This window comes from Haplochromis burtoni, unplaced genomic scaffold (assembly GCF_018398535.1).
Source record: "Haplochromis burtoni strain Fernald_Lab_line unplaced genomic scaffold, NCSU_Asbu1 Contig_294, whole genome shotgun sequence".
Classification (NCBI taxonomy): domain Eukaryota; kingdom Metazoa; phylum Chordata; class Actinopteri; order Cichliformes; family Cichlidae; genus Haplochromis; species Haplochromis burtoni.
The window spans coordinates 295,491-317,956 of record NW_024582655.1 but is presented as its reverse complement, the minus strand read 5'-3'; the positions used below and the strand labels follow the sequence as shown (position 1 = coordinate 317,956).

The 22,466-nt window shown below is 44.4% G+C and overlaps 3 protein-coding genes and 1 long non-coding RNA gene across 6 annotated transcripts; 1 reads left to right on the top strand and 3 right to left on the bottom strand.

Annotated features, from left to right (window-relative positions):
- Positions 1–1,085: 1,085 nt before the first annotated feature.
- cdr2l (cerebellar degeneration-related protein 2-like) lies at positions 1,086–8,187 on the bottom strand. The gene is made up of 5 exons (XM_005940824.3): positions 7,791–8,187; positions 5,716–5,828; positions 3,976–4,124; positions 3,455–3,619; positions 1,086–2,574 (listed from the first exon to the last, which is right to left on the bottom strand). Exons 1-5 carry the CDS (start codon positions 7,867–7,869, stop codon positions 1,638–1,640), a joined length of 1,443 nt encoding a protein of 480 aa, XP_005940886.1. The 5' UTR covers positions 7,870–8,187; the 3' UTR covers positions 1,086–1,637.
- A 1,112-nt stretch (positions 8,188–9,299) lies between these two features.
- LOC121815760 (ATP-dependent DNA helicase Q5-like) lies at positions 9,300–12,201 on the bottom strand. 2 transcript variants are annotated; one of them, XM_042227983.1, is made up of 4 exons: positions 11,511–11,802; positions 10,175–10,396; positions 10,022–10,094; positions 9,300–9,940 (listed from the first exon to the last, which is right to left on the bottom strand). In XM_042227983.1, exons 2-4 carry the CDS (start codon positions 10,382–10,384, stop codon positions 9,816–9,818), a joined length of 408 nt encoding a protein of 135 aa, XP_042083917.1. In that variant the 5' UTR covers positions 10,385–10,396; positions 11,511–11,802; the 3' UTR covers positions 9,300–9,815. The 2 variants fall into 2 exon arrangements, 1 of the variants encoding a protein (XP_042083917.1); XR_006055335.1 differs by lacking the exons at positions 9,300–9,940; positions 10,022–10,094 and having other exon boundaries at positions 10,318–10,396; positions 11,511–12,201.
- A 147-nt stretch (positions 12,202–12,348) lies between these two features.
- On the bottom strand, positions 12,349–22,362 carry recql5 (RecQ helicase-like 5). 2 transcript variants are annotated; one of them, XM_005940823.3, is made up of 12 exons: positions 22,195–22,362; positions 21,908–22,029; positions 21,287–21,808; positions 20,498–20,594; positions 19,323–19,434; positions 19,053–19,215; positions 18,896–18,978; positions 14,769–14,990; positions 14,578–14,671; positions 12,833–12,872; positions 12,691–12,749; positions 12,349–12,467 (listed from the first exon to the last, which is right to left on the bottom strand). In XM_005940823.3, the coding sequence occupies exons 1-12, from the start codon at positions 22,289–22,291 to the stop codon at positions 12,351–12,353; spliced, it is 1,728 nt and encodes a 575-aa protein (XP_005940885.2). In that variant the 5' UTR covers positions 22,292–22,362; the 3' UTR covers positions 12,349–12,350. The 2 variants fall into 2 exon arrangements, with proteins under 2 accessions (XP_005940885.2, XP_042083916.1); XM_042227982.1 differs by lacking the exon at positions 12,349–12,467 and having other exon boundaries at positions 12,474–12,749.
- On the top strand, positions 15,542–18,863 carry LOC102306558. The gene is made up of 3 exons (XR_316946.3): positions 15,542–16,244; positions 17,855–17,973; positions 18,067–18,863. It is a non-coding gene; the product is annotated as an uncharacterized LOC102306558 (long non-coding RNA).
- Positions 22,363–22,466: the final 104 nt, after the last annotated feature.

Below are 22,466 nucleotides of genomic sequence, written 5' to 3'. Positions count from 1 at the left end.
GAATGGGGCCATGTATCGTGAGATTTTGAGCCAAAACCTCCTTCCATCAGTGAGAACTTTGAAGATGAAACGAGGCTGGGTCTTCCAACATGACAATGATCCAAAACACACCGCCCGGGCAACAAAGGAGTGGCTCCGTAAGAAGCATTTGAAAGTCCTGGAGTGGCCTAGCCAGTCTCCAGACCTCAACCCCATAGAAAATCTGTGGCGGGAGTTGAAAGTCCGTGTTGCTCGGCGACAGCCCCAAAACATCACTGCTCTCAGAAGATCTGCATGGAGGAATGGGCCAAAATACCAGCTACTGTGTGTGCAAACCTGGTAAAGACCTATAGTAAACGTTTGACCTCTGTTATTGCCAACAAAGGTTATGTTACAAAGTATTGAGTTGTATTTTTGTTATTGACCAAATACTTATTTTCCACCCTGATTTACGAATAAATTCTTTACAAATCCTACCATGTGGATTCATGGATTTTTTTTTCACATTCTGTCTCTCACAGTTGAAGTGTACCTCTGGTGCAAATTACTGACCTCTGTCATCATTTTAGGTGGGGGAACTTGCACAATCGGTGGCTGACTAAATACTTTTTTGCCCCACTGTACAAACAAAGGCAGCAGAGTTTTAAGCAGGGTTTCTTAACATGTCTTATTTCTAAAAGTTTGACCTCGAAGAAGAGGTCAGAGGTCCAAAGTACCACGATATTTACAATCCTCATATATCATTGGGGATATGTTGTCGATGCAAATAATGGCAGTAAGAAAAACATCGGCTAATAGTATTATCACTTTGACTTTTGGATCATCTACTGCCCTTGAAGGAGAGGTCAAATGTGACACGTTAGAAATCTTTATAGGCTACTTTGTACATGTTAAGAATCGTAGTTTCTAAGTTACAAGGCTTTTTGTTGATTTTTAATAAATCATAAAGTTGAGCTTGATGGATCTGTTTTATCAGAATTCATTCAAAACTTTCCGAGCTGTTGCATTTACAGACAGACTGGCAGCACACATGCAAGCAGTAACAAAAACATGTATTTAAACCACCTTGGCAGAGGTTTAAACAAAAACAAAAAAGGAGAACATGGTTGATGCAGTAGTTATTTTAATCAACAGGAAACATTAAAACAGCCTATTACAGGAACAAGTTGGATCATGTGACAGCACAGTGTGGAAATGATGAAATAAATCCCTGAAAAAGATGCAGAAGCATCGCTGCCTGTTCAGGAGGTACACTTTTGTGCCATCCGGTGAGTTCAAAAAGCTTTAAGCTCGTTGAGCCATTCAAAAGCTTGCGATTCCTGTTTCTGAAAGACAGATTTAGCTTTTTTTGTGTTATCAGCCAGATGCATGCTGTAAATGCTGCAAGTTTTAAAGCTTCTGAAAGTTGGCCTGTTATTTGGCTTCAGTGTTTATCATAAATGCAAAATAAACGGAGTCATTTCTGCATCAGTTACAAACGACGTCACAACAAAACCCTCCGTTCAGATAGTTTGTCAGTTACAGTCAGGAGAAGCATTTCATCCCTTTGGCAGTTTCATGTGAAACAGGATACAGCAGTGAAGGGTGTCCAAACGGTTAAATGAGAAGCCTTTAAACAGTTTGGTAAACTGAGATGTTTGTAGTATCTCATCTGTGCCTCACTTGTTAGTCTTTCTGCTCTTCCTCGTGTTCATGTCGCTCTTTGTCTTCTGCAGTCGGGAGAAGATCTCCTTGAACAGCGCCTTGTACTCTGGCGTGTTCTGGCTCAGCCGTTTGTCCACCTGCTCCACCTGCCTGCTGATCCCCTCCAGGGCTTCAGGGGTGGAGGGAGTCTGAGGGGGTGTAGGAGGGGCGGCGGCGATCACGACGTCTCCGGAGGTGGAAGGCCCCGCGGCGGCCATGTTGTACTCCTTCATGGAGGGATCCCTGGAGACGGGGCGCGAGGTCTGCACCCCTGCGTGGCACAGGCTCTCTTCGTGACGCCTGCACTTCCCCAGCAGCTCCTCGTACTTCTCCAGCAGCGCGTGGTACTGTTCGTCCACCTCCCGCAGGATGGACATGCCCCGTTTGCGCACGCCGTTGGCGTGGAGGGCGTAGCTCCCCTGCCGTCTACTTGTTGCGTCACGAGCTGAGATGGTGTTCAGGGCTGTGTCGCTGCAGCTTTTTCTCACCGGTCCTCCTTGCTGCCCAGCCTCTCCAGCACCTCCCTCGCCTCCGTCCTCCTGCCCTGGGCTCTCCTCTGGAGTGTCAGTCTCGGGGCCGTTATTGAGCAGATTCTCTAGGCCGTCTTCCATGTCACCAATCAGACACACCCTGGACTTCCTGAGCTGCTGCATCTCCTGGAGCTCAGCTTCCAACTCCTGAACCCGCAGCTGGCATCCTTCTGCTCCTAGGAGACGCTGCTCCAGGCGCTCAAACTCCTGCAGCACAGCAGCACACTCCCTCTCTGCACCCTCCCGCTTGGACCGCTCTGCAGCCATGGCCGAGTGCAGCGACGACACGATGTCTCTCAGACGGTCGTTCTCCTCATCCAGCGGCTGTCGCTCGGCCAGGTCCACGCTACCCGGATTGGCCAGCAGGAAACCATCCTCATACCTTACAGGAAAAAACACTCAGTGAGCTGCGTTTGTGGCCAATGTCATTCAAATTTCATGTACAAACACTGCACAGTCACACTATAAATACAGTCCAGTGATAAAGCATTCAAGTCCTTCTGGTTTTTTTGTTTTACATCAAACTAATTTTAATACTAGACCAAGATAACCCGAACAAATACAGAATTCAGTTTTTAGATGATGACTTCATCATTTATAAGGAAACAGCTACTGAAGCCTATCTGGCACTGTGTGGAAAAGTAACTGCCTCTCTTGTTAAGTCAGGAATTAACTGTGATTAACAACATTTTTTGGAAAGAAAAAAAGTTCGGTTTCACTCGCCACACCAAGGCCTCATTGGGTTGGTTATCTAGCAGGACGATGACCTGAAGCACACCAACAAGTCCACTTCTGAATGGCTAAGAAACGAGAAGTGAAAGTTTTGGAGCCAAGCCTGGACTTCAATCAGATTTATATGCTTAAACAGGCCGCTTATGCTAAAAAACCTCTAATGTGGCTGAATTTAAAAAAAAAGGAAAAGTGGGTCCAAATTCCTTCACAAAGATGTGAAAGACTCATTGACAATGACTGATTATTAGCTTTAAGGAACAATTACTTTTTCACACAGGGCCGTGTAGGTTTGGATACCTTTTTCGCTTAATAAATGAAATAAATGAAATCATGATTTAAACACTATGTTTTGCATTTACTCAGGTTATGTTTGTCTAGTATTTGTTTGATGAACTGGAAAAAAGTGCGACAAATATGCAAAAAAACTAAGAAATGAAATACTTTTTTACATACATAGGACATGTTACAGTTACTGTTAGCTCTATGTTACAGACAGCAAAGACGTCAATCATTTCCTGACACTCAGTGACCTCGGAGCAGTGCAGAGCTCCTTGAGGCAGGGGAAAGAGTGGATGGTCTTGCGACGCTCCTTCTTCTCCCTGCGGACTCTCAGCTCCTCCAAAGTTCGCAGCTCCTCAACCCGAGCTGTGAGACTGTCCACCTGGCTCTGTAGGGTCTCCATGGTGCTGGTTAACCTGCAGGCATGCACACACACAGATCACTGATTTTTTTCCATTTTGATTACACCATACCTTTATCTCAAAGCTGGAATGACTCAGCATTACAAACCAAAGAAAGTGAATATTTAGAAAGAAGCACCGAGAAGTATTTTTAACCTTCAGCCCTGGAACATAACATAATTTAATCCCTGATTATGTAAATCCGATTATTTTAAAACCAGCTGCTCAGGTGGAGGGAGTGGTCTGTCAGCGCAGCAAGGCTCACATTCTTCAGCTGATTACGAAGTGACTGTTACATCAGGCTCGCTGCTTTTCCCACAGAGGCCAGCCACGTATAGTGAAAGCGTGGGCTCAAAGCAGCTGTGGGTCACCTGTCTATTTTCTGCTGCGACGCCTTGCTCTCCAGCACCAGCTTCTCATTGGTGATTTCCAGCTCTCTGGCCGTCACATCCAGCTGTTCGTACACCTTTGCGTGCTGCTCGTTCATCTCCCGCAACATTTCCAGCTGCTTGGACAGGTACTGCAAGAGACGCATGTTTGCAATTAAAATGAGAGGATCTTAATGGTTTACATCTGGAGAACAGACTGGTCCTGGGAGCACAGGGTAGAAGTACTTTAAAGAATGCAAACTAACCCAAATACACACGTTTATACAATTACAGTTCACACTGGTTCATATGGGTTAAAAGTTCATCTCGTGGGTAGTGTCAGTCAAAACTGTGAGACATCTAAGCCAGAACAGTGGAAAATCTACATCTAATAATCTAACTTAAAGGTTTACAGAGAATGGTCAGAACAAAGAGCGGCAGTTCTCTGGGAGAAAATGCCTTGTTGATGTCAGAGGTCAGAGGTGAATGGCCATAGAGCTTCAAGCTGATAGAAAGTCCACAGCAACTTATTAAAACCAAGGTAAGCAGAAGAGCATCTCTGAACACTGCAGCAGCAGAAGAGCACACCAGCTGTCACTCCTGCCAACTAAGAACAAGAAATTGAGGCTACAAATTACACAAGGTCACAAAATTGCACACTGCACTAATAAGTTCCCACTGAGTATAGTTTAAGCACCACAGACACCAGAGTATTGTTGTTGCCCATGCCTGTCCCTTTATGACCACAGTGTACTCACCTTCTGCATGACAGCACACCATGTCACAAAACTAATCATTTCAAACTGGTTTCTTGAACATGACACTGAGTTCACTGTACTTAAATGGGCTCCACAGTCACCTCACTTTGGTACATCTGCAAAGCCAACAGCATTGTGGAGGACCCCACACACCCCACACACACTCTTCACCCTGCTGCCTTCGGGCAAGAGATACCGGAGTAATCAGGCCCTCACTGCTAGACTGCGAAACAGTTTCTTATCCCGAGCTGTCAGACTCCCGAACACTCAGTGACTGGATTAAAACACACACACACACACACACACGCATGCATGCACGCACGCACACACACACCTTCATATACCAAGTGGCTTTTTGCACAATGCTCAGTCTTTTGCACATTTCCATTGCACTGTTGTGCATGCACTGTGTTGTGTCTGTATCGTTCTGTTCAGGTTGGTGTTGCACTGTCTTTGTTTTGTTTTTTTGCACATTGCACTTTATGCAGTGCTGTTTAGATTGTCTGTTATATGTCATATGTAGCACCATGGCCTCGGAGGAACGTTTCACTGTGTACTGTATCACTGCACATGGTTGCAATAACAATAGAGCCACTTGACTTGACTTGAAATTTGTACCACAAAAAATTAGGACAGCGCAGAAGGAAAATGGGGTCCAACTCAGTATTGGTAAGGTGTTCCTAATATAGTGGCTAACGAGTTTATATACAGGTTTCGCCAAAATTCGATACATTGACTTTATGTGTCTATCTCTAAGACTGAGAATACATTTTCAGAGGCTCTCATCAGGTGTTTACTTTACCCTCGGCGAGCCTCGTCGCTAACACCACATGCAGATTTTGAGCTGTGAAGAGGCTGACGCATTCTGCACGTGTTTTTTTCTTCTCACACACTCGTGCTGCTTTCTGCCATTTCTTCCCCTCACTTTACACCATAACTGAGTAGGAAAGGAACACAGACGGGCAGCAGCCCAGGAGTAGCACACCTCAATCTCTTGCACTTGCTCCTCGTTGTTGATGTACATCTGCTGCAGAGAGTCCTCCAGCTCTTTGTTGCGTTCCAGGAGGGTCTTGCCGAGCTCCGCTGCCAAATGCAGGTCTGACGAGAGATGGGAGAGAAGGACAGACATAAGCAGAGTTCGCTCTCAGGGCTTTACGGCTAAAACCAGTTGTTCAGGCTTGTTTGTGGATGACTTAATGAAAACCAAGATAAAGAGAACAGGCACCAAATATTACCGTGCATTTATTTTAAAGATCACAATAGTTTTCTTGCAGATTGGTTTCTCTTCACATCATGCTGATAAAAGCCTGCAGTTGTGCGCACAGCAGGAGCCTGAGCTCTGACAACACCTTAACAGTTGCTGATATTTTCTGACACAGCGTGAAGCATCCATTATTCATCCTCCTCTGGTGGATAAAAACAAGCTGGACTGAAGAGGAGGAGGAGGAGAATCCTGCTGGCTCTGTATGTTTGGAGCTCATAACAAACATGGGGGAGTGGAGGGACGGGAGGAGACAGAGAGGCACTGACATCCATTACTGAGCAGTGAATGGAGTGTTTTTTCAACCCAACGCAGAGGATAAAAACACAAGCCTGCATGCATGCAGTTCTGCAGGTGTAAAACCCAAAAGATTAGATCCGATTGGGCTCATTTGCATGTAACACCTCTGCCTTATCTAATATATTTAACAAGCTCCATTTGTGCACGCTGTGCATCCTCTCTGTCGCCTAAAACGCAGCGAGGGGAGGCAAGGACATGCTTCAACAAGACAGAAGAGATAGCAAAACTCCAGCCTGAACCGGAGAGCGCTAATGAGCTGAGGAAGAGGCGTTGGAGGAGAGTTCGCACGGCACCTCACAGTCACGGCGCCGCTTCTGTCCCTGTGGCGGGCACGTGCCGAGAGTCTTCTGTTATATAACTTCTGAGTTCTGTGCAGGAGGCCTTGCTGAGAAAGTCATCCTCATCACAGGGACTGAACTCTAACTCCTCATGCGACAGCCCCCCCCTCACAGGTCAGATGAAGCTGCAGGACTAACCACACCATCTGCCAGGACTCATTTTCCATGTTTGCCTGATTCTAATAACCACACAGAGGTAGGGGGTGGTGTCACCAAATAGTAGATCCGGCAGCAGAAAAGTTGCATAACACAGCATAATTTCTGGGGCAAAATGATGCCAGGCTCTAAAGTGCACGCAGTGTATTTGTGTGGCACAGTGAGAGCTTGACGGTAATTACGCTTCCAGTCTGACCCCGAAAAGCCTCAAATCTCTGATCTCCACTAAGGAGGCTTCGTCTGGGGCTCCCTAATCAGATCAGCCTGCGGGATGGGGACAGAGTGGGGTTGGGGGGGCTAATGACTTTAGTCTGTATGCTGAATAATGCTGAGATGAAATTCTGATGATGGACACACACACACAGGGAGTCAAATCCACCTGCCTCTCCATGCACGCTGCACAATGACGCTACAAAGCTGCTTTAGCTCTCTGGGTCAGCAGGTAATCAGGAGATGGGGTGATGCTGCTGCAGGAGGATGCAGGCTTTCCAGAGCACAGCTCTCCTCAGACGCACTCTCAGTGAAACTGCAGCCTTTTAAAGCCATTTTTCTGGCAGGGCTGGTCACACAGCAGCAAGGAGGAGCAACAATAAACAGTCTGAGCTGCTGCCTTTGCTGCTCTTTGCTTCTTTCATTTTATTCAAAAATCTACAAAGTTCTGGGGATTTGCTGCACATACTGTGCTGACCTTTTTGTTAGGAACATACACCCAAAATAACGTCATGCAGCTCCACAGCAAGTGGGCTGATGGATTTGAGAGAGAAAAACAGCTTGAGATGAGAGGAAGACATTCAGTCAGTCTGACAGGAGGACTGCTGTCCGAACCACCGCTGACAGGATCGGAGTAATTGATGAGATGAAGGGCAGGCAGCTCCAACTCGTGCATGAGTTGCCTTTAAGAGGTGCAACCTCCTCCCGGTTTTCCACCCACCTCTAAATGCATGAACACCCGGGGGCCAGTGATTGCTAATAGAAGAGGGGTGGGGTTGGGAGGAGTGGGCTCACCTTGCTCCAGGTCCCGCTGGTCGTACCACGGCTCCTCTTCCTCCGTGACAAACTCCTCCATCCTCCCCGCGCGAAGCATCGATGCTGCCGAACTTCCTCTTCTTCTCCTCCTCCGCCGGCGATGTGAGCTGCCGGTGGTACCGACTACTCGCCCGGAAGTGACAACGAACAACAGCTCCCCCCCCCCAAATCACTCAGAGAGAGGAAACCTCGGCGGCGGGGACTTCGGTGCACCTGCTCCTTCTCCTTCTTCTTCTCGAAGCGTCCGCAGATATGAAGCACCCCGCATCCGAGCGGCCTCGACGTGAAGCAGGTTGGAGGAGGCTGACAGCGTCTCCGCGGTGTCTCTTCAGGCTTTGATGTGCAGCAGCAGCAGCGGACGCAGACTGGCAGCCAGGCGGCAGCTGAGTAACCAAACGCTGCTGGTGCTGCGTTTACGTGCTGTGGGAGAAAAGTGCTGTTTGCAACGTTAGTCTTTTGAGATTCTTCTTCTACTGTTCCCTTAACGAATTCAGTGCTGTTTTTACCCTATCAGTGAGGCTAATAGACTTTTTTTAACAGACCATTTTACTGTGCAGTACTGCAAATATTGATATTGAGCTGATACCAATATCAGCGTTCGTATCAATACTTTTGATATTTGGATTGATCCGGCCACTATCCAAAGCTTACAAGAGAGAGATCTGGCCAAAAGGGCCAGCGGAAATTGAAACAAGTAAAACATAATGGTACTATAAACACATTTTAAGTTGCCAAAAAGGGCTGGATTCTTTATAATGTAGGTAAATTAACACATAATCACGATGATTAAAATAAATACACACCCTTTTCATAAATGATGTTGACTACTGTGTATTTACCAACATAAGCAATGACATTACTCATAAAAAGTGTGGGAGGCTCTTGAGTCCTATGTTAGCAGGAGTTCCTGAAAGCAGCACTACTAAAGATGACATCATCGTTTACTTGACAGCGTCCCCACCAGGGACGTCTCCTGTACAGTTAATAATAACAACAATAATAAGAGACGTCTCACACTGTTTGGTACTTTGTATTCGACACAGACTTTATTGTGAACAATCTGCAGCACAGATTGGCTCCACTGTGGCCACCAGGACTCCCCACAGCTGGGCCTCAGTGGCCATCTTTGCTTTTGGTTTCTTCCCGACTGTGGGGACTGATACAGTCGCCTTTTATATGCTTTCATCATTGGAAACCATGTTTTAGGAAATGAAAAGAAAACGAAAATGCCCTGCATCACAGATTCTCCCCCTGCTGAGAGACAGAATATTTTTAAATACAGGAAAATTCAAGCTGGACAGTTTCACAGTAGATTGCATGAATAAAAAAAACAAACTAAACAAAACTAGTTCCAGTATTTAAGACGAATAAACAAAAACATAAAATGTAAGAGCAAGTAAGATAGTCTGCCAGAAACAGAAGCATTAAAACATGTGTTTTGTGCATTTTATTCCCCCATTGACTTAAAAAACACACACACACACACACACACACACACACACACACACACACACACACACACAGAGAAGGGATTAAATGTTCCAGTATGGCAACATCGGAAGATCCCCAAACCAGCTTGCTCAAAATCGCACGCAGTTGTTTGAATGCCAATAATTATACCTCTGCTTTTCCTGCTATGAGAAGCCTGTGAAAAACCTCAGCTGGCTTCCTGCTCCAAGCACCACTGGGTTTGCATAACTCTGCACTGTGATGTAATAAGACCATGTGAATTACACACTGTTTGCAGTTTAAAAAGAAGTCTCACACATGCATCTGTCTGATCTCTCAGGCTGAAAAACTGTCCCTGTTTTATTGCTTACTATTTATTAACCCAAGTTACAGTATCAGCAACCATCCTGGAAAACATTTTAAAAGAATAACAAAATAGCAGCAAGTGGACCATAAACCTCGTCAGCAGGCATCTGTGACAAAGCCTGAGGTCATCGTAACCGGAGAAGTTTAGGCACTGTCAAAGAGGAAGGGCTACACATTTCCTCCCCCCATTCATTCACTTTTGGCTGTGGTTTTACAGCTGTGAGGTCTCTTAAGGTGCTTCCAGTCTGCCTCGCTCTCACAGCGCTGGACGCTGCTGAAGAACTTCTTGATGAGAGCCTTGGCCTCTGCTTTCACTGTGGACCCAGAGGCTGGAGTTAAAGAGGACCAGCACACAAAGCAAACTGCAAGTTAGAAATTTCCCATGCACCCTTTACCTTGGCCTTTCCCCCTGCTCCTTCCCTCTGTAAGAAGGTGAGACAAGTAGCGAGCGAAAGACTTAAACAGCTCCTGCGAAATAAAGAAAGAATTTTAATCATTCTGCTTTTAAATCGCAACCCTACTTTTTTACAAACACAGCACTCGCTCACCTTTGTGGCAAACTTTCCCTGAGTGTAAAAAGGGTCCAGGTAGCGGACCACGATATCAGCTGCTTCCTTAAGTGTTACAGGCTTGGGCGATTCAGTGACCGGGTGCAGGGCTCTCTCCTGCACGTTGGGGTTGAAGGTTACTCTCCTGCTGCTCTCATTCCCGGGCCGGCTGCGCTTCGCCGGAGGGGGAGACTCCGTCATGGTTTTCATGTCATCTGTCACCTGGACACACATGTCATGATTGTTCACAAGCATAAAGTCAGACTCAGGACTCCAGGCAGAACTGAAATCTATGGTTTGGCCTGCCAAAGACTCCAATCTGGATATCTTTGGAAAATGTATAGGATGGTATAAATTTTAGAATTTTAACTGTATTTTCATATGTTTAATGGCTTTCTCCCCATGGTCCTCAGAGATATCTCTAAGTAAGAGATAAACCATTAACTAACAGAGTGTTACCGTTCCTTCACAACATACTAGAGAAATTTATGATTTTTACAGATGGTTCACAGAGCAGATATATTTAAAAATATAGGGGATTAAATGTGTGGCTAAACATCTTTACACTATCAGAAAGGAGTTTCACTGGGCCGCCCACTTAAGATCAAAGTGATCTGTACGTGGCCCACGATGTAAAATGAGTTTGACATCCCTTCTTTACAACATGGACTTTAATGAGGAGTTTTCTATTAAAACTAAAATCTATCCCCATCATGCTGATGCTCAAAGTCTGTTATAGAAAAGAGAAATTATGCTGAACAAAAACGAGACTTTGGATTTAGATTGTGTGGATTGTGGAAAGAGGCTAAATGTGTTTTTCTATACTGATAATTCAATATTGTCTGAAGCTATGCAGGAAATTATAAGGAAAACTGAAGAGTGACAGATTTCGACCCACTCCTGCATACTTCAGGTGCTTTGTCGAACACGCCATTTGGTATTTCGTAAAAGTTGCTAAAGCTCCACTGATTGAATAACTGACAAGCTCAAAACCTCTGGCATTAACATCAGCACAGAAACTGTGCGCCAGGAGCTTCATGTCATGAGTTTCCATGAGTTGCTGAATGTGTAGGTGGCCCAGTTCTTTTGTCCATACAGTGAATGCTAAAATTGTATGCCAACTGACTTCCTGTGGAAAAACCCCAATCTGAGTGTAAGACAGATTATCATGCTCAAACTCTAATCTCTTAAAACTTTACTTTGTCTTTATACATTTGTCCAAAAGTCTTATTTTTGGACAAACTTATAAAGCCTTTGGAGCACTTCATCTAGCTTCAAACTGCTGAGCGGAAAGACTTGTTTCAAGGAGGACTTTTGTGGGTGTACAGACACCTACCCCGGGAATTTCATTTGCGTTAACCTCTTCTTCACTTGGTTTAAGTTCTTCTTCGTCTTTGTTTTGTCTGTGGGGGAACAGGGGGAAGAAAAAGCAGTTAAAAGTCAATAAAAGGCTTTTTTCCGCTATTTCTGATCAAATTAAGAATCAAATACTCTGTGATGGACGTCAGGTCCTGCTCAGATGTCTCTTGAACTGGTTCTGCAATATCAGCTCCGTCCTCCTCGTCATCATCAGGTATAACAATTATCTCAGATTTGCTTTCTACGAGGATCACATCCTCAGTCTCTGACTGTGCAGCACTGCTCTCTCCTTCTGATGCAGCAGGTGAGTGTGGTTCCTGGTTGATGTATTCCTGGGAGATGGAAGCTGGAGCGGGAGATAAAGCGGCTTCGGGCTCCCTCGGCATCTCTTCCTCATCCTGGCTTTTCTCTGGAGTATGTTTCTTCATGAAAAAATGAGAAATGTTGTGGGAACTCTTTGCTGCTTCCGCCAGCTTCTGCTGCTTCTTGCTCATGGCTCTGCCTCCTTTAGTCGGGCTGCTCAGGGAGGTCGTGACGGCATTTGCTTTGGCTTTGATGGGCGATGATGCATCTGTGTTGGCTTCTTTTCCCTGCATAATGGTTTCTCCTGAGTAGCCATTGAAAAATCCGCCGCTTGTCCTACCTTTGTTAGCCCCTGTTTCCAACATGGAGGGGTTTATTAAATCCTTAGCAGTTATGAAGGGGTTAGAAGAGCCCCGTTGGCCTGCCCCTACCCTCTTACGCTTCAGCTGGGGGGGAAAGAAAACATGTTTTCCTCTGAATACTCTGCAGCCACAAAAACCTCCAGTTTTCCTTTTTAAAAAAAAAAAAAAAAAAAAATCTGAATGAATCTAGATAAGTACTTGAGTGCATCTTCTGCCCCCTGCTGGCCTTGAAGTGCCTCCTGCAGGAGGTACAGGCAGTGCTCTCTGGCCTGAAATACAATATGAATCTTATTAGCGCCTCGGAAAGCGCTCACTTTCTACTTTTACTGTACAAAATGTCAAACACCAACGAGCCACAGCCTTTTAAGCTGCTGCGTTTTGGGTTTTTTAACGCTGCTTTTCTCATCACATGACCTGAGTCGCTGAAGGACGTGTTCATAAATGCAGCAGATATGAGGAATGTGTGCGTAGTGTTCAAGTTTTGTCTTGTACCTTTACACTGAGCTTGGGAATTCTCTGGCTGCTGGCCTCTCTAAGCGGGCAGTCGATATCTACACAGCAGAATAACACCGGTTACAAAACAGGACAGAGAGAGTTATTCACAATCATTTTTACTGTTCGTGTTACACGTTACCTGGAGGAACAAACTCTTCCCTCTGACTGCTGTCGTTACCCTAAATAAACACGAGCACAGGCAGAAGGGAAGCCTTCAGTATTCACACGTGTATTAAAGCCAGAACATAGAAGACAACAGTGAGCATTTATTATATACGGCTTTGGGACCACGACGCAATTTTTTGTTGTTTTGCCTCTGTACACATCACATCACTGAATGTGCAGACTTTCTCATTTAATTCAAGGGATTATCAAATAATTCTGCATTAACTGTTTATTAAAATGAACTGGAGAAACGAATATAGATTGTTTTTAATACTTGGATGAAGCGTAGACTGCCGTTTCCCCCCTTGAGCTGCTTGGCCTGGACTTCATCCACCTTCAGTTGCTTCTTGTTTGTGAGTCTCTTTGCATTTAGCTTTGTATTTGCTCTGTTGGTTAGAGATCAGCTGACTGGCTTGGCAATTGAAGAATCTTCCATTTCTTCTCCTTCAGAAACTCTTGAGTTGCTTTGTGTCATTTTCCATTTGTGCTGTGAAGCTCTGATCAGTTTTGCAGCATTTTTCTGAATCTGAGCAGAGAGTATAGGCCTGTGCACATCCATCAGCAGTCACCATCATCAATAAAAGCTAGTGATCTATATCCGCTGGCAGCCACACATGCCCATCTATATCACTGCCTCCGCCATGTTTGACAGGTGATGTGGTATGCTTCCAATCACGAGCCGTTTCTCTCCATCTCCAGATTTCTCTCAGCGCTGAACTGTTTTCAGGGTCTTTTGGATATTTTGTGATCTAGCCTTTCTGTTTCCATTCATCGAGCCATCTCCATTTTAGACGTTGTTAATGATGACTGTTAAGGACTTTTTTTTTTTTTTTTTTAGACATTTTAAGGATGTTTTTCATAACCATAGAAATAATTCTGTCATCATCCACGTTTTTCAGGCGTTTTGATGTTGCTGAGCTGGTCAGTGCACTCAGCATTTTTAAGAAAGAACATGACTGTGTGACTGGCAACTCTCCCTCTCTGATAGTTACTTTGTTTTTTCAGTCTAATCCACCTCTGATTTTCTTCTGCTTAACATTTCATGAAAATAACACAAAGACGGATAACGGGGGACTGTGTGTACAAATGTCTGTAGCTTCCAAACAGCTAATGCGACAGTTTTGTAAAAACTTTCAGAGTTAAAGCTGAAAGTTGGCACTTCAATCGCATCATGATGGCTTGATTTAATATCCACCACAATTAACAACATTTTATCATCGTCCAAAAGCCTGTGCATGTGTAGTTGAAGTGCAGAATGTCTCTTTACTGTGTAAAGGAAGAAAGATAAAAGAACCATAGTTTTAAGCTAGCAACATTTAAATGAAGCTCTGAGCAACGAAGCCCTGAGGCATCAATAACCTCCATAACTCTCCACACACTATAATGACTTGTTTGTTCTTCCTGCTCAGTTTCTACTTTTTTTTAAATAATCATGGCATTCTTGCTTTTTATGCTATGTTATAAACAGTTTGGCCAACCTCCTCTTGGACCTGATGAGGAATACTTTAGTTCAAATGTTGTAAAAATTCCACTGAACATGTGGGAGCCATTTAGCAAAAGCAGCATTTACAGGGCCTGATAGCCCCAGATGGCTTACAGATGTGCAGAGGCACAACACAAACACTCTGGAGATGCTGTCCTTACATTTAGAAATAACGTATATATTTTGCCCAAAGAGTATGAGCTGATTTTCTCTATTTCTTTTTTTGTGGTAATCACCTTGCGCATGCTCATCTGCTTCTTGAAAAGCTCAGAAAACTCCTTCTTCCTCTTAAAAGGATCATCTTCACTATAACCTTCCCCTTCATCATACCTGCGAAGCAAAACATCGGTGTTAACCTACAGGATCAACCATCAAGTCATAAATGCAAACGGGACATTTCACACAACATCACTAAAAATCGTCCTGCCTTTCAAAGCCGTAACCCTTCTTTCCTCCTCCATAAGTGTCCGGCTGGAACCCGAACGCTCCCTTGGGCTCGCTGCTCTGAGCCGCACCGATCTTGGTGCTGAGTGTGGCCGCTCTCTCCAGCTGCGCTCGCACCAACTTGGGGTTACGGCAGTAGTCGCAGGCCCCCGCGCAGTTCGGCGCCGTGTTGCCGAAAAACTTTGAGATGGTGGCATGGCGGCAACTGGTGGCAGGACGAGAAAAGAGCTACCGTTGAACAGACGAGTTAAAGAAAACACACTCTGCAGTTTGCAGTTGCAAAAAGGCATCATCTCATCTTTCTGATAATGTTTTAGAAACAATATTGATCTTTTAGTTGTTGTGTAACCACCACATCAATCCCCATAATCAATACTTTTGTTATGAAATAGGTCAAGCGCCACTCTTTGTCCCATGAAAAACACAACGCAGTTGCATCAACACTAACCCTAACTAACTGTTATCGACGGATATGAAGGATGGATGCAGAGGCACAAAGTCTGGATTTGGAAACAGTCGTTCAGCGTTGTTTTCTTACAATTTCAAGGTTTTTGAAAAAAATAAATAAATACTATTAATGTCTGACAGCAGGTCACCCGCTTCCTCTGCAGCATGTTTCTGTTCACAATCCCTGCTTTAGACGGGATTTTCCTTTCAGAAAAAAGGTCTCTTGTATCACACTATCATATCCAGCATTACGCAACGGCCAGTATTCACACACACACGCACACGCACGCACTTGGGAAACAGCCCATTAGACGAGTCATTTCAGCAACATACCAGCTACCTTGCTAGAAGTGGAAATGCTGCCACCTTCCCTTTCATGAAACAAAGAGAAGCACTAGAAGAGGTGGGGAACGACAGAGAGGCAAACAAAGCTCTGTGAAGCAGGACTATCAAAGAGAAAACAGCCTTTGAGGCAGACAAAGAAAAGTAAGACACAGCAGTAACTACTCTGTATGTGCGCGTGTGAGACAGCCACAAATCAAAAAACCAAAGAAAACAAACAAAGGGAGCAACAAGAAGCCTGGAAGAGGGGAAGAGATGAGAAGACTCAAAGCGACTGAGGAGTCAGAGCAGCGTGAAAGAGGGCAGAAGAGCGCCGGATGAAATTTGTTATCGTCTACTTTCCCCCCCTCACGTGCAGTTTGTCATCAGTGACAGTGGAATTAACCCTCTTAACTATATCTCAACCTCCACTGCTAATCTCAGGCTCGCCCGAGCACCACTCCTCCTCCGGATGACGTCCCCACAAACGAATTAGCACGCAGCCTAAAGCAAAGGCACTCAGCTGGCAGCTCCGTCAGGGGAAAGAAGAGAATGACACGTTTCCGACCGACTCCTAATTGCCAACTGGTTTTGCGATTTCTGACAGTTTAGGCTCGGCCAAGTTTCACAAAAAAAACCCCCCAAACTAAACAAACAAACAAAGAAACGACAAGAAGTTTCCGATCAGCAGGTAAGTGCTTTTAAATGTTTGTGTGCGAGCGCAGCGTGAGAAAAACAATTCAAGTAGACGAACGTGTAAAATGTGTTTAAAAATAGAGAATTTCTCAGAGTCACACGCATGTGATCTGTAAATACTGTTCATCGTTTTAACGAACATACAGTGAGCTCCAAAATCTGTTATTAATCAGCATCGCGTTCCACACAAGCTCACGGTCTCAGGTAGGAACAGCCCGCATGGTTGGAAAATCAATCCTTCCTTTTCCCCTGACTTACACTTTCATAGTAGGATTTTTAAAAAATAGCATGAAAATATTTTGTAGCATTCATTTCCCACATCACTGTGTGTAGCATAGCTATAATACACTGCAATACATGTGGTCCATTTAAGCTGTTTTATAAAAGTACTGAGTTAGCTCTGTGGCTTTTTTCCAGTGAGCAGAGCAGATATGTATTACTGGATTTTACTGGAAACAACACATTACACTTATACACAGTTAAAGCAATGCAGCACAACCTTTCCCCACATTTAAATTTTCAAAGCCAGGAAGGACAAGTTAGCTTGTGATCATGCAAATCTTCCCCCGATCTCATCCTGGTTTTGAGTATATGCGATACAGGTTTCTGACAAGGAACACGAGACACATACACTTGCATAAATTACACAGTGCAGGTTTACAGATCCTGTGGGTGGAGTTGATCCCTGATCTGATCTGTCACCAGCTCGGCCACTGAGAACAAAGAAAGCTGTGAAACCTGGCTAAGGTATGCCACAGTATCCTGATTTCTAACAGTGTACTTTGGATAGTATTACCACCTTATCCACACTTCTGGAACCAGGATGTTTACATCTATAATACTCAAAAGCATGTGATCAGAAGGAGGATACACTACCATAACTCCTCTGAATTATCAAGACGTCATGTTGACCCCCAAGTTTCCAGGCTTTGTCCTCAGTGTCAGTGTAATAACTCATTGTAGTTATTTTCAATAGTTTTTATCCTTTTATGCTTCGTACTGCAAGTGTTAGTTACAAAGAACTCTCAAAACTAGAAATGCCACACGCTGTCACACCCATTCCAGCAATTCAGCACCAGCTCAATGACTTGCCACCCTACCACCGCCTATTGCACACACTGAAGTGTCTGCAGAGCCGTCTGATTAACACATTTATCACAGAGAAGGGCCTCGTTCTGTTCCTCTTGTTAACTCAACCCATATGTGAATCAGCCCGTCTGTTTACGATACTCTCGTAAACAGAGCAGCTTCTCTATTAATCAAAGGTCGGCGGTTCGATCCCCACCTCTTACAGCCTGCATGACAGAGCAGAATATTGTTCCTCCAGAACACTTTTAAACCCGGTTGGATTAAAATTGTTCAGGCACAGAAAAAGCACCAGTGCATTTACCGCTTTCTATCAGACACACGTTTCTTCTCGGGCAGTGAGATTCCTGCTTTCTCATGACAACCCGCCCACTAAACCACAGGCTGAAAAACTGCTTAGCTCTGACATGTAAATAGCAATTCCACCTCGCCCCACTCACAGTGTCACCAGTGAGCAACAGGAGAAATACCTAGATTGCAAGGGAAATAAAAGAGGTGCTGTATACCTGTCTTCACTAGGATGGATGCCAGAGAACAGACGCTGAACCTCCTTGGCAGAATCTGGGTCAAGCTTCAAGGTCTGCCCAACGCCAACCCCATAGAGCTGGGAGCTTTCTTCGTCCTGCTAACTTTTATTCGTGAGTTTTTTGTCGATATGTTTTTCCCCCCCCCACATTGCTTGTTCATCAATAAGCTGGTCATGACATTGTTTATTTGCTGCTCTCCCACAGTTTTAGTCCTGCTCATCACAGTGGTGACCTGCGCGAGCTTCTGCTGCGGCTGCTGCAGCTGCTGCTGTCGCAAGAGGAAGCTAAAGGGTCCCGACCTTTGAGCAAAAACAGACACAACTGCAAGCTCTCCACACAGCGAGTCCTGATCGTGTTTTAGAAACACACACACACACACACACACAAGAATTGTACAGGGTGCATGCTGTGCAGCACTAAAGAACCTCAACCCTTGGACAACAAAACACCTGCCAAACACCGTAAAGGATGTCCTGCAACGCTGCCAAACACACCTGCTCGAGTCAACAGGCTTTCAGGAGAGTCCACATTCCTTGGAGCATCACTGCACTCCCAACAGCGATCCCTGAGGACAGGGCAGGGCCAACTCCAGCTGTGTGTGAATCAGGCAGAAACTTCTTGGACCATACAGGACTGAACATGTGTATGAAACTAACTTTAGGCAAACAGTGAGAAATGACTGGGAATGCCCGATTGGATTGTTTTTTCTCAGAGCTTTCTAAACATAATGATGTGTCACTCTAAAGTAATGAGAACTGGCAGTCAGACTTCTGAGTTAGTCAAGAGCCTCAAGCAGGAAGCAGCTTTCAAAGGATGGTAAGAGAGGAAATCTGCCCTCTGCTGTCCAGAAACAGAAATGCACTCTTTATCTAAAACTGCACGTTACATACTGTGGAACAGGTGAAGGCGTTATGTTATGATGTAATGCTTTAAGCCTGCACTTATTGTCAGTTATGCTTTGATCTGTATGTAAATAATAATAAAAATAACAATAATTATAACCTGTCACCGCATGTGTGAATCCTTTACTTACCCTTCTTGTTCACAAAAAGACACCATGGCTTCAAAGTCAGTCATTGCGGTTTTGTCAGTGTCCTTTGCAAAGCCCCGTTTTTCCTGCAGACACATTTAAACACATATAAAAACTGTGCAGCAAAGAGCTTTCCACCCTGCTCTGCTGTTAATCTGACCTGCTTTCTTGCCACTTCCTGCCGAATGAGGAAATTAATTTGCTCCTTATCTCTCGGAGAGTAGTATGTGCGACAGGCGGAGGGCAGGCCATCTCTCCCCGCTCGCCCAGACTCTTGGTAGTAGCTGGCCAGAGACTTAGCGAGGTTCCAGTGAGCTACAAATCTGCAGAAACATTTGAATACACAATGGCAGGGAAAAAAAAAACAAAAAAACCCAAAAAACTAGATACAAGAAGAATGCGAGTGATAACTGTGGATTTGCAGCCTCACCTGACATTGGCCTTATCTACTCCCATGCCAAAGCTGATGGTAGCCACAATAACCAGCACTTTCCCCTGCATCCACTCATTCTGTACCCCTGTCCGATCTGTTGCCTTCAAGCCTACAAAAGTAGAGTTCAAACACTAAATTTTACACATCCTATACACAGATCAGGCATAACATCATGACCAGCTGCCTAATATTGTGCTCGTTCTGCTTTTGCTGCCAAAAAACAGCCCTGACCCATCGAGGTATGGGACTCCGTTAGACCCAGAAAGGTGTGCTGTGGTGTTGGGCACCAAGATGTTAGCGGCAGATATTTTAAGTCCTGTAAGTTGCGAGGTTGGGCCTCCGTGGATTGGACTTGTTTGTCCAGCACATCCCAAAGATGCTCAATTGGAGTTAGATCTGGGAAATTTGAAGGTCAAGTCAACAATGTAGCTTGCCATCACCAGTGTGTGAATGTGTGTGTGAATGGGTGGATGACTGAACATGTAAAGCGCTATACAAATACAGGCCATTTACCATTCAAACAGGCCACAGCCATCAGAGGATACAAGTCCCATGAAGGGGTTAACATTGTCTGAAGCAATGCTTAAGTAGTTGGTACAAGTCAAAGTAACCCAAAGTCATCCAAGGGACCCCAGCAGAACACTGCCTCTGCCAGCTCACCTTCTTCCCATAGTGCATCCTGGTGCCAGATGTTCCCCAGGTAACTAAGCATCTGACCATCCACAAAAAATGTGATTCATCAGACCAGGCCACCTTCTTCCATTGCTCTCTGGTCCAGCAATTTGAGCTATAGTAGCTAATCTCTTGGATAGCCAGCCTTCATTCCCCCCGGTTCACCACTGCTCCCTTCTTGGACCACTTTTGATAGATACTGACAACTGCATCTAGGAACGCCGCACAAGAGATGTAGTTTTTGGTGATGCTCTGATCCAGTCTTCTACGCATGAGTTTGTCAAATCCTTTTGTTTGCCCTTTTTTCTGCTAACACATGAACTTTGAGGACAAAATGCTCTCTAATATTTCCCACCCACTATGAGGTGCCACAATGAAGGATTAATGAGTGTTATTCCCTTTACCTGTCTGTGCTCATAATCTTATGCCTGATCAGTTTATATAGATGTATTAAAAAAAAAAAAAAAGGTAAAAAATAAAATAAAATAAAATAATTTTACCTGCATGATACGGCTTAGCTACGACTCCAAGCTTCGTCAGCTGGTGAGCTACTGTCTCACAGCCTTCCCTGGTCCGACAGTACACAATCCCACAACCCTGTTTACGAACACCAGACAGTTTGATTAAACCAGAGTTTGCATGAACAAAATGGCAAAGAGTGTTATTTCTCCACTCTAGGCAACAAAATCAGTTGTATTCACACAAGAAAATGCTGTGTGAGCTCAATCAAGCCGTTAATAACAACAGAAATGTTATAAAACAGAGAAAAGGCACACAAACAATCCTGAAATAAAATTTAACAAAAAGTCATTCTAGAAGTAAAACATACAGCTGCTAAAATGCTTCAATAATTAAAAACTTGTTCTGTTTTTTTTTTTATTTGTTTGTTTTATTTTATTATTATTTTTTTAAATGTAAATGGCAAAGTCGTTTAAACCTTTTTATAAGTGATGCTTAATGTAATCTAATTTAATTATAGGGGTTGTATCTATTTATGGAGCCTGTATCTACACTTTCGACATTGTGTGGATCAGAGAAAATCCCAAGTCAATTATTTTGCACCCAATTCTTGTTTTTTTAAAGTCACATACAATCATTCCCCAATGCAAAAAGAACAGTTTAAAAAAAAAGTAATTAAAAGCTCAGAATTTACATGACATTCATGCCCATGATGAGTATTTTTAAACTTGTGGCCAAAAATGTAAACCCCTTAGGCAAACTGTCGCTACTCTATCTGAATATTTCTGTTTGTAAAAAGGATAACACATGACAGCCTACAGTCTACAAACCTGTCCGTTAGATCCACCTCCAAGTGATAATGTTTTCTTAATGAAGGCACAAAGGTGGACGTATGGGTTTGGCAGCAGCTCCCTGAAAATCACATCATAGTGCAAGTTACTCCGGAAGACGGGTGTAAGAAAAGAAAGCGGCGAGGACAGCCTCAGGGACTGAATGATGTCCTCCTGTACATTCTTGGGTGCTGTTGCTGTTAAGGCCAAACAGGGAACTCCTTGCAATCGAGCCCGCAGTTCACCCAGCTTGAGGTAGTCTGGTCTGAAATCATGGCCCCACTGCGAGACGCAGTGAGCCTCATCCACAGCCAGGTAAGACAGCAAGCCACGGGAGCACAGGTCCATCAGGCAGGGCTGGAACGCGGGCGAGGCCACCATCTCTGGAGTGATGTAGAGAAGCTTTAGCTTCGGGTTGCTGCTTCCCAGGTCGGCCAGGATCAACCGGCGCTCACTCACTGGGAGCTTAGAGTTGATGGAGCAGGCAGGGATGTTTAACTCCTTCAAGTGATCCACTTGGTCCTGGATAGAAACACGAACAGGGGTTAAAGCAAACCTGATACTGCAAAACTTATTTGAAGGTTTTGGATTGGAGCTCAGGAGCTAGAGACAGACGCTAACCTGAATGAGAGCGATTAACGGGGATATAACCAGAGTAATGCCCTCAGCAAGCACTGCAGGCAGCTGGTAGCAGAGCGACTTTCCTGCTCCAGTAGGCATGCACACAAACACATCCCTGTCACCTGCAGGAAGACCACAGAGACCACCGTGTTACACATTATTCTGTCTCTCACTGTCTGTGAAAACCAACTGAACCTCATATTCAAAACTAAAGACAAACAGCAGTTATGTTAGCTTGCTAACGTTCATCTAACAGAGAGGCAGACAGGAAAAATGAGTCGACTTACCTCTTTGGACTGCTTTAACAACATCTTCCTGCAGTTTAGACCTGAAGGTGTCGAACCCAAAGTGGGTTTTTAAGGCCTGTTTTAAATTTGTTGTCATCGTTCGACTACCTGCTGGGAACTCATATAAATCTTCTTAGGCATCGTCGCGCCGTGATTACGTCATCACGGGCGCGTAAAACACAAAAAAATGTAAAGAAATATTTTGTTTGTTTGCTTCTTTTAACGGCGTTAATTTCAGTTTGAATATATTTGTTATAGTATTATTTGATTAA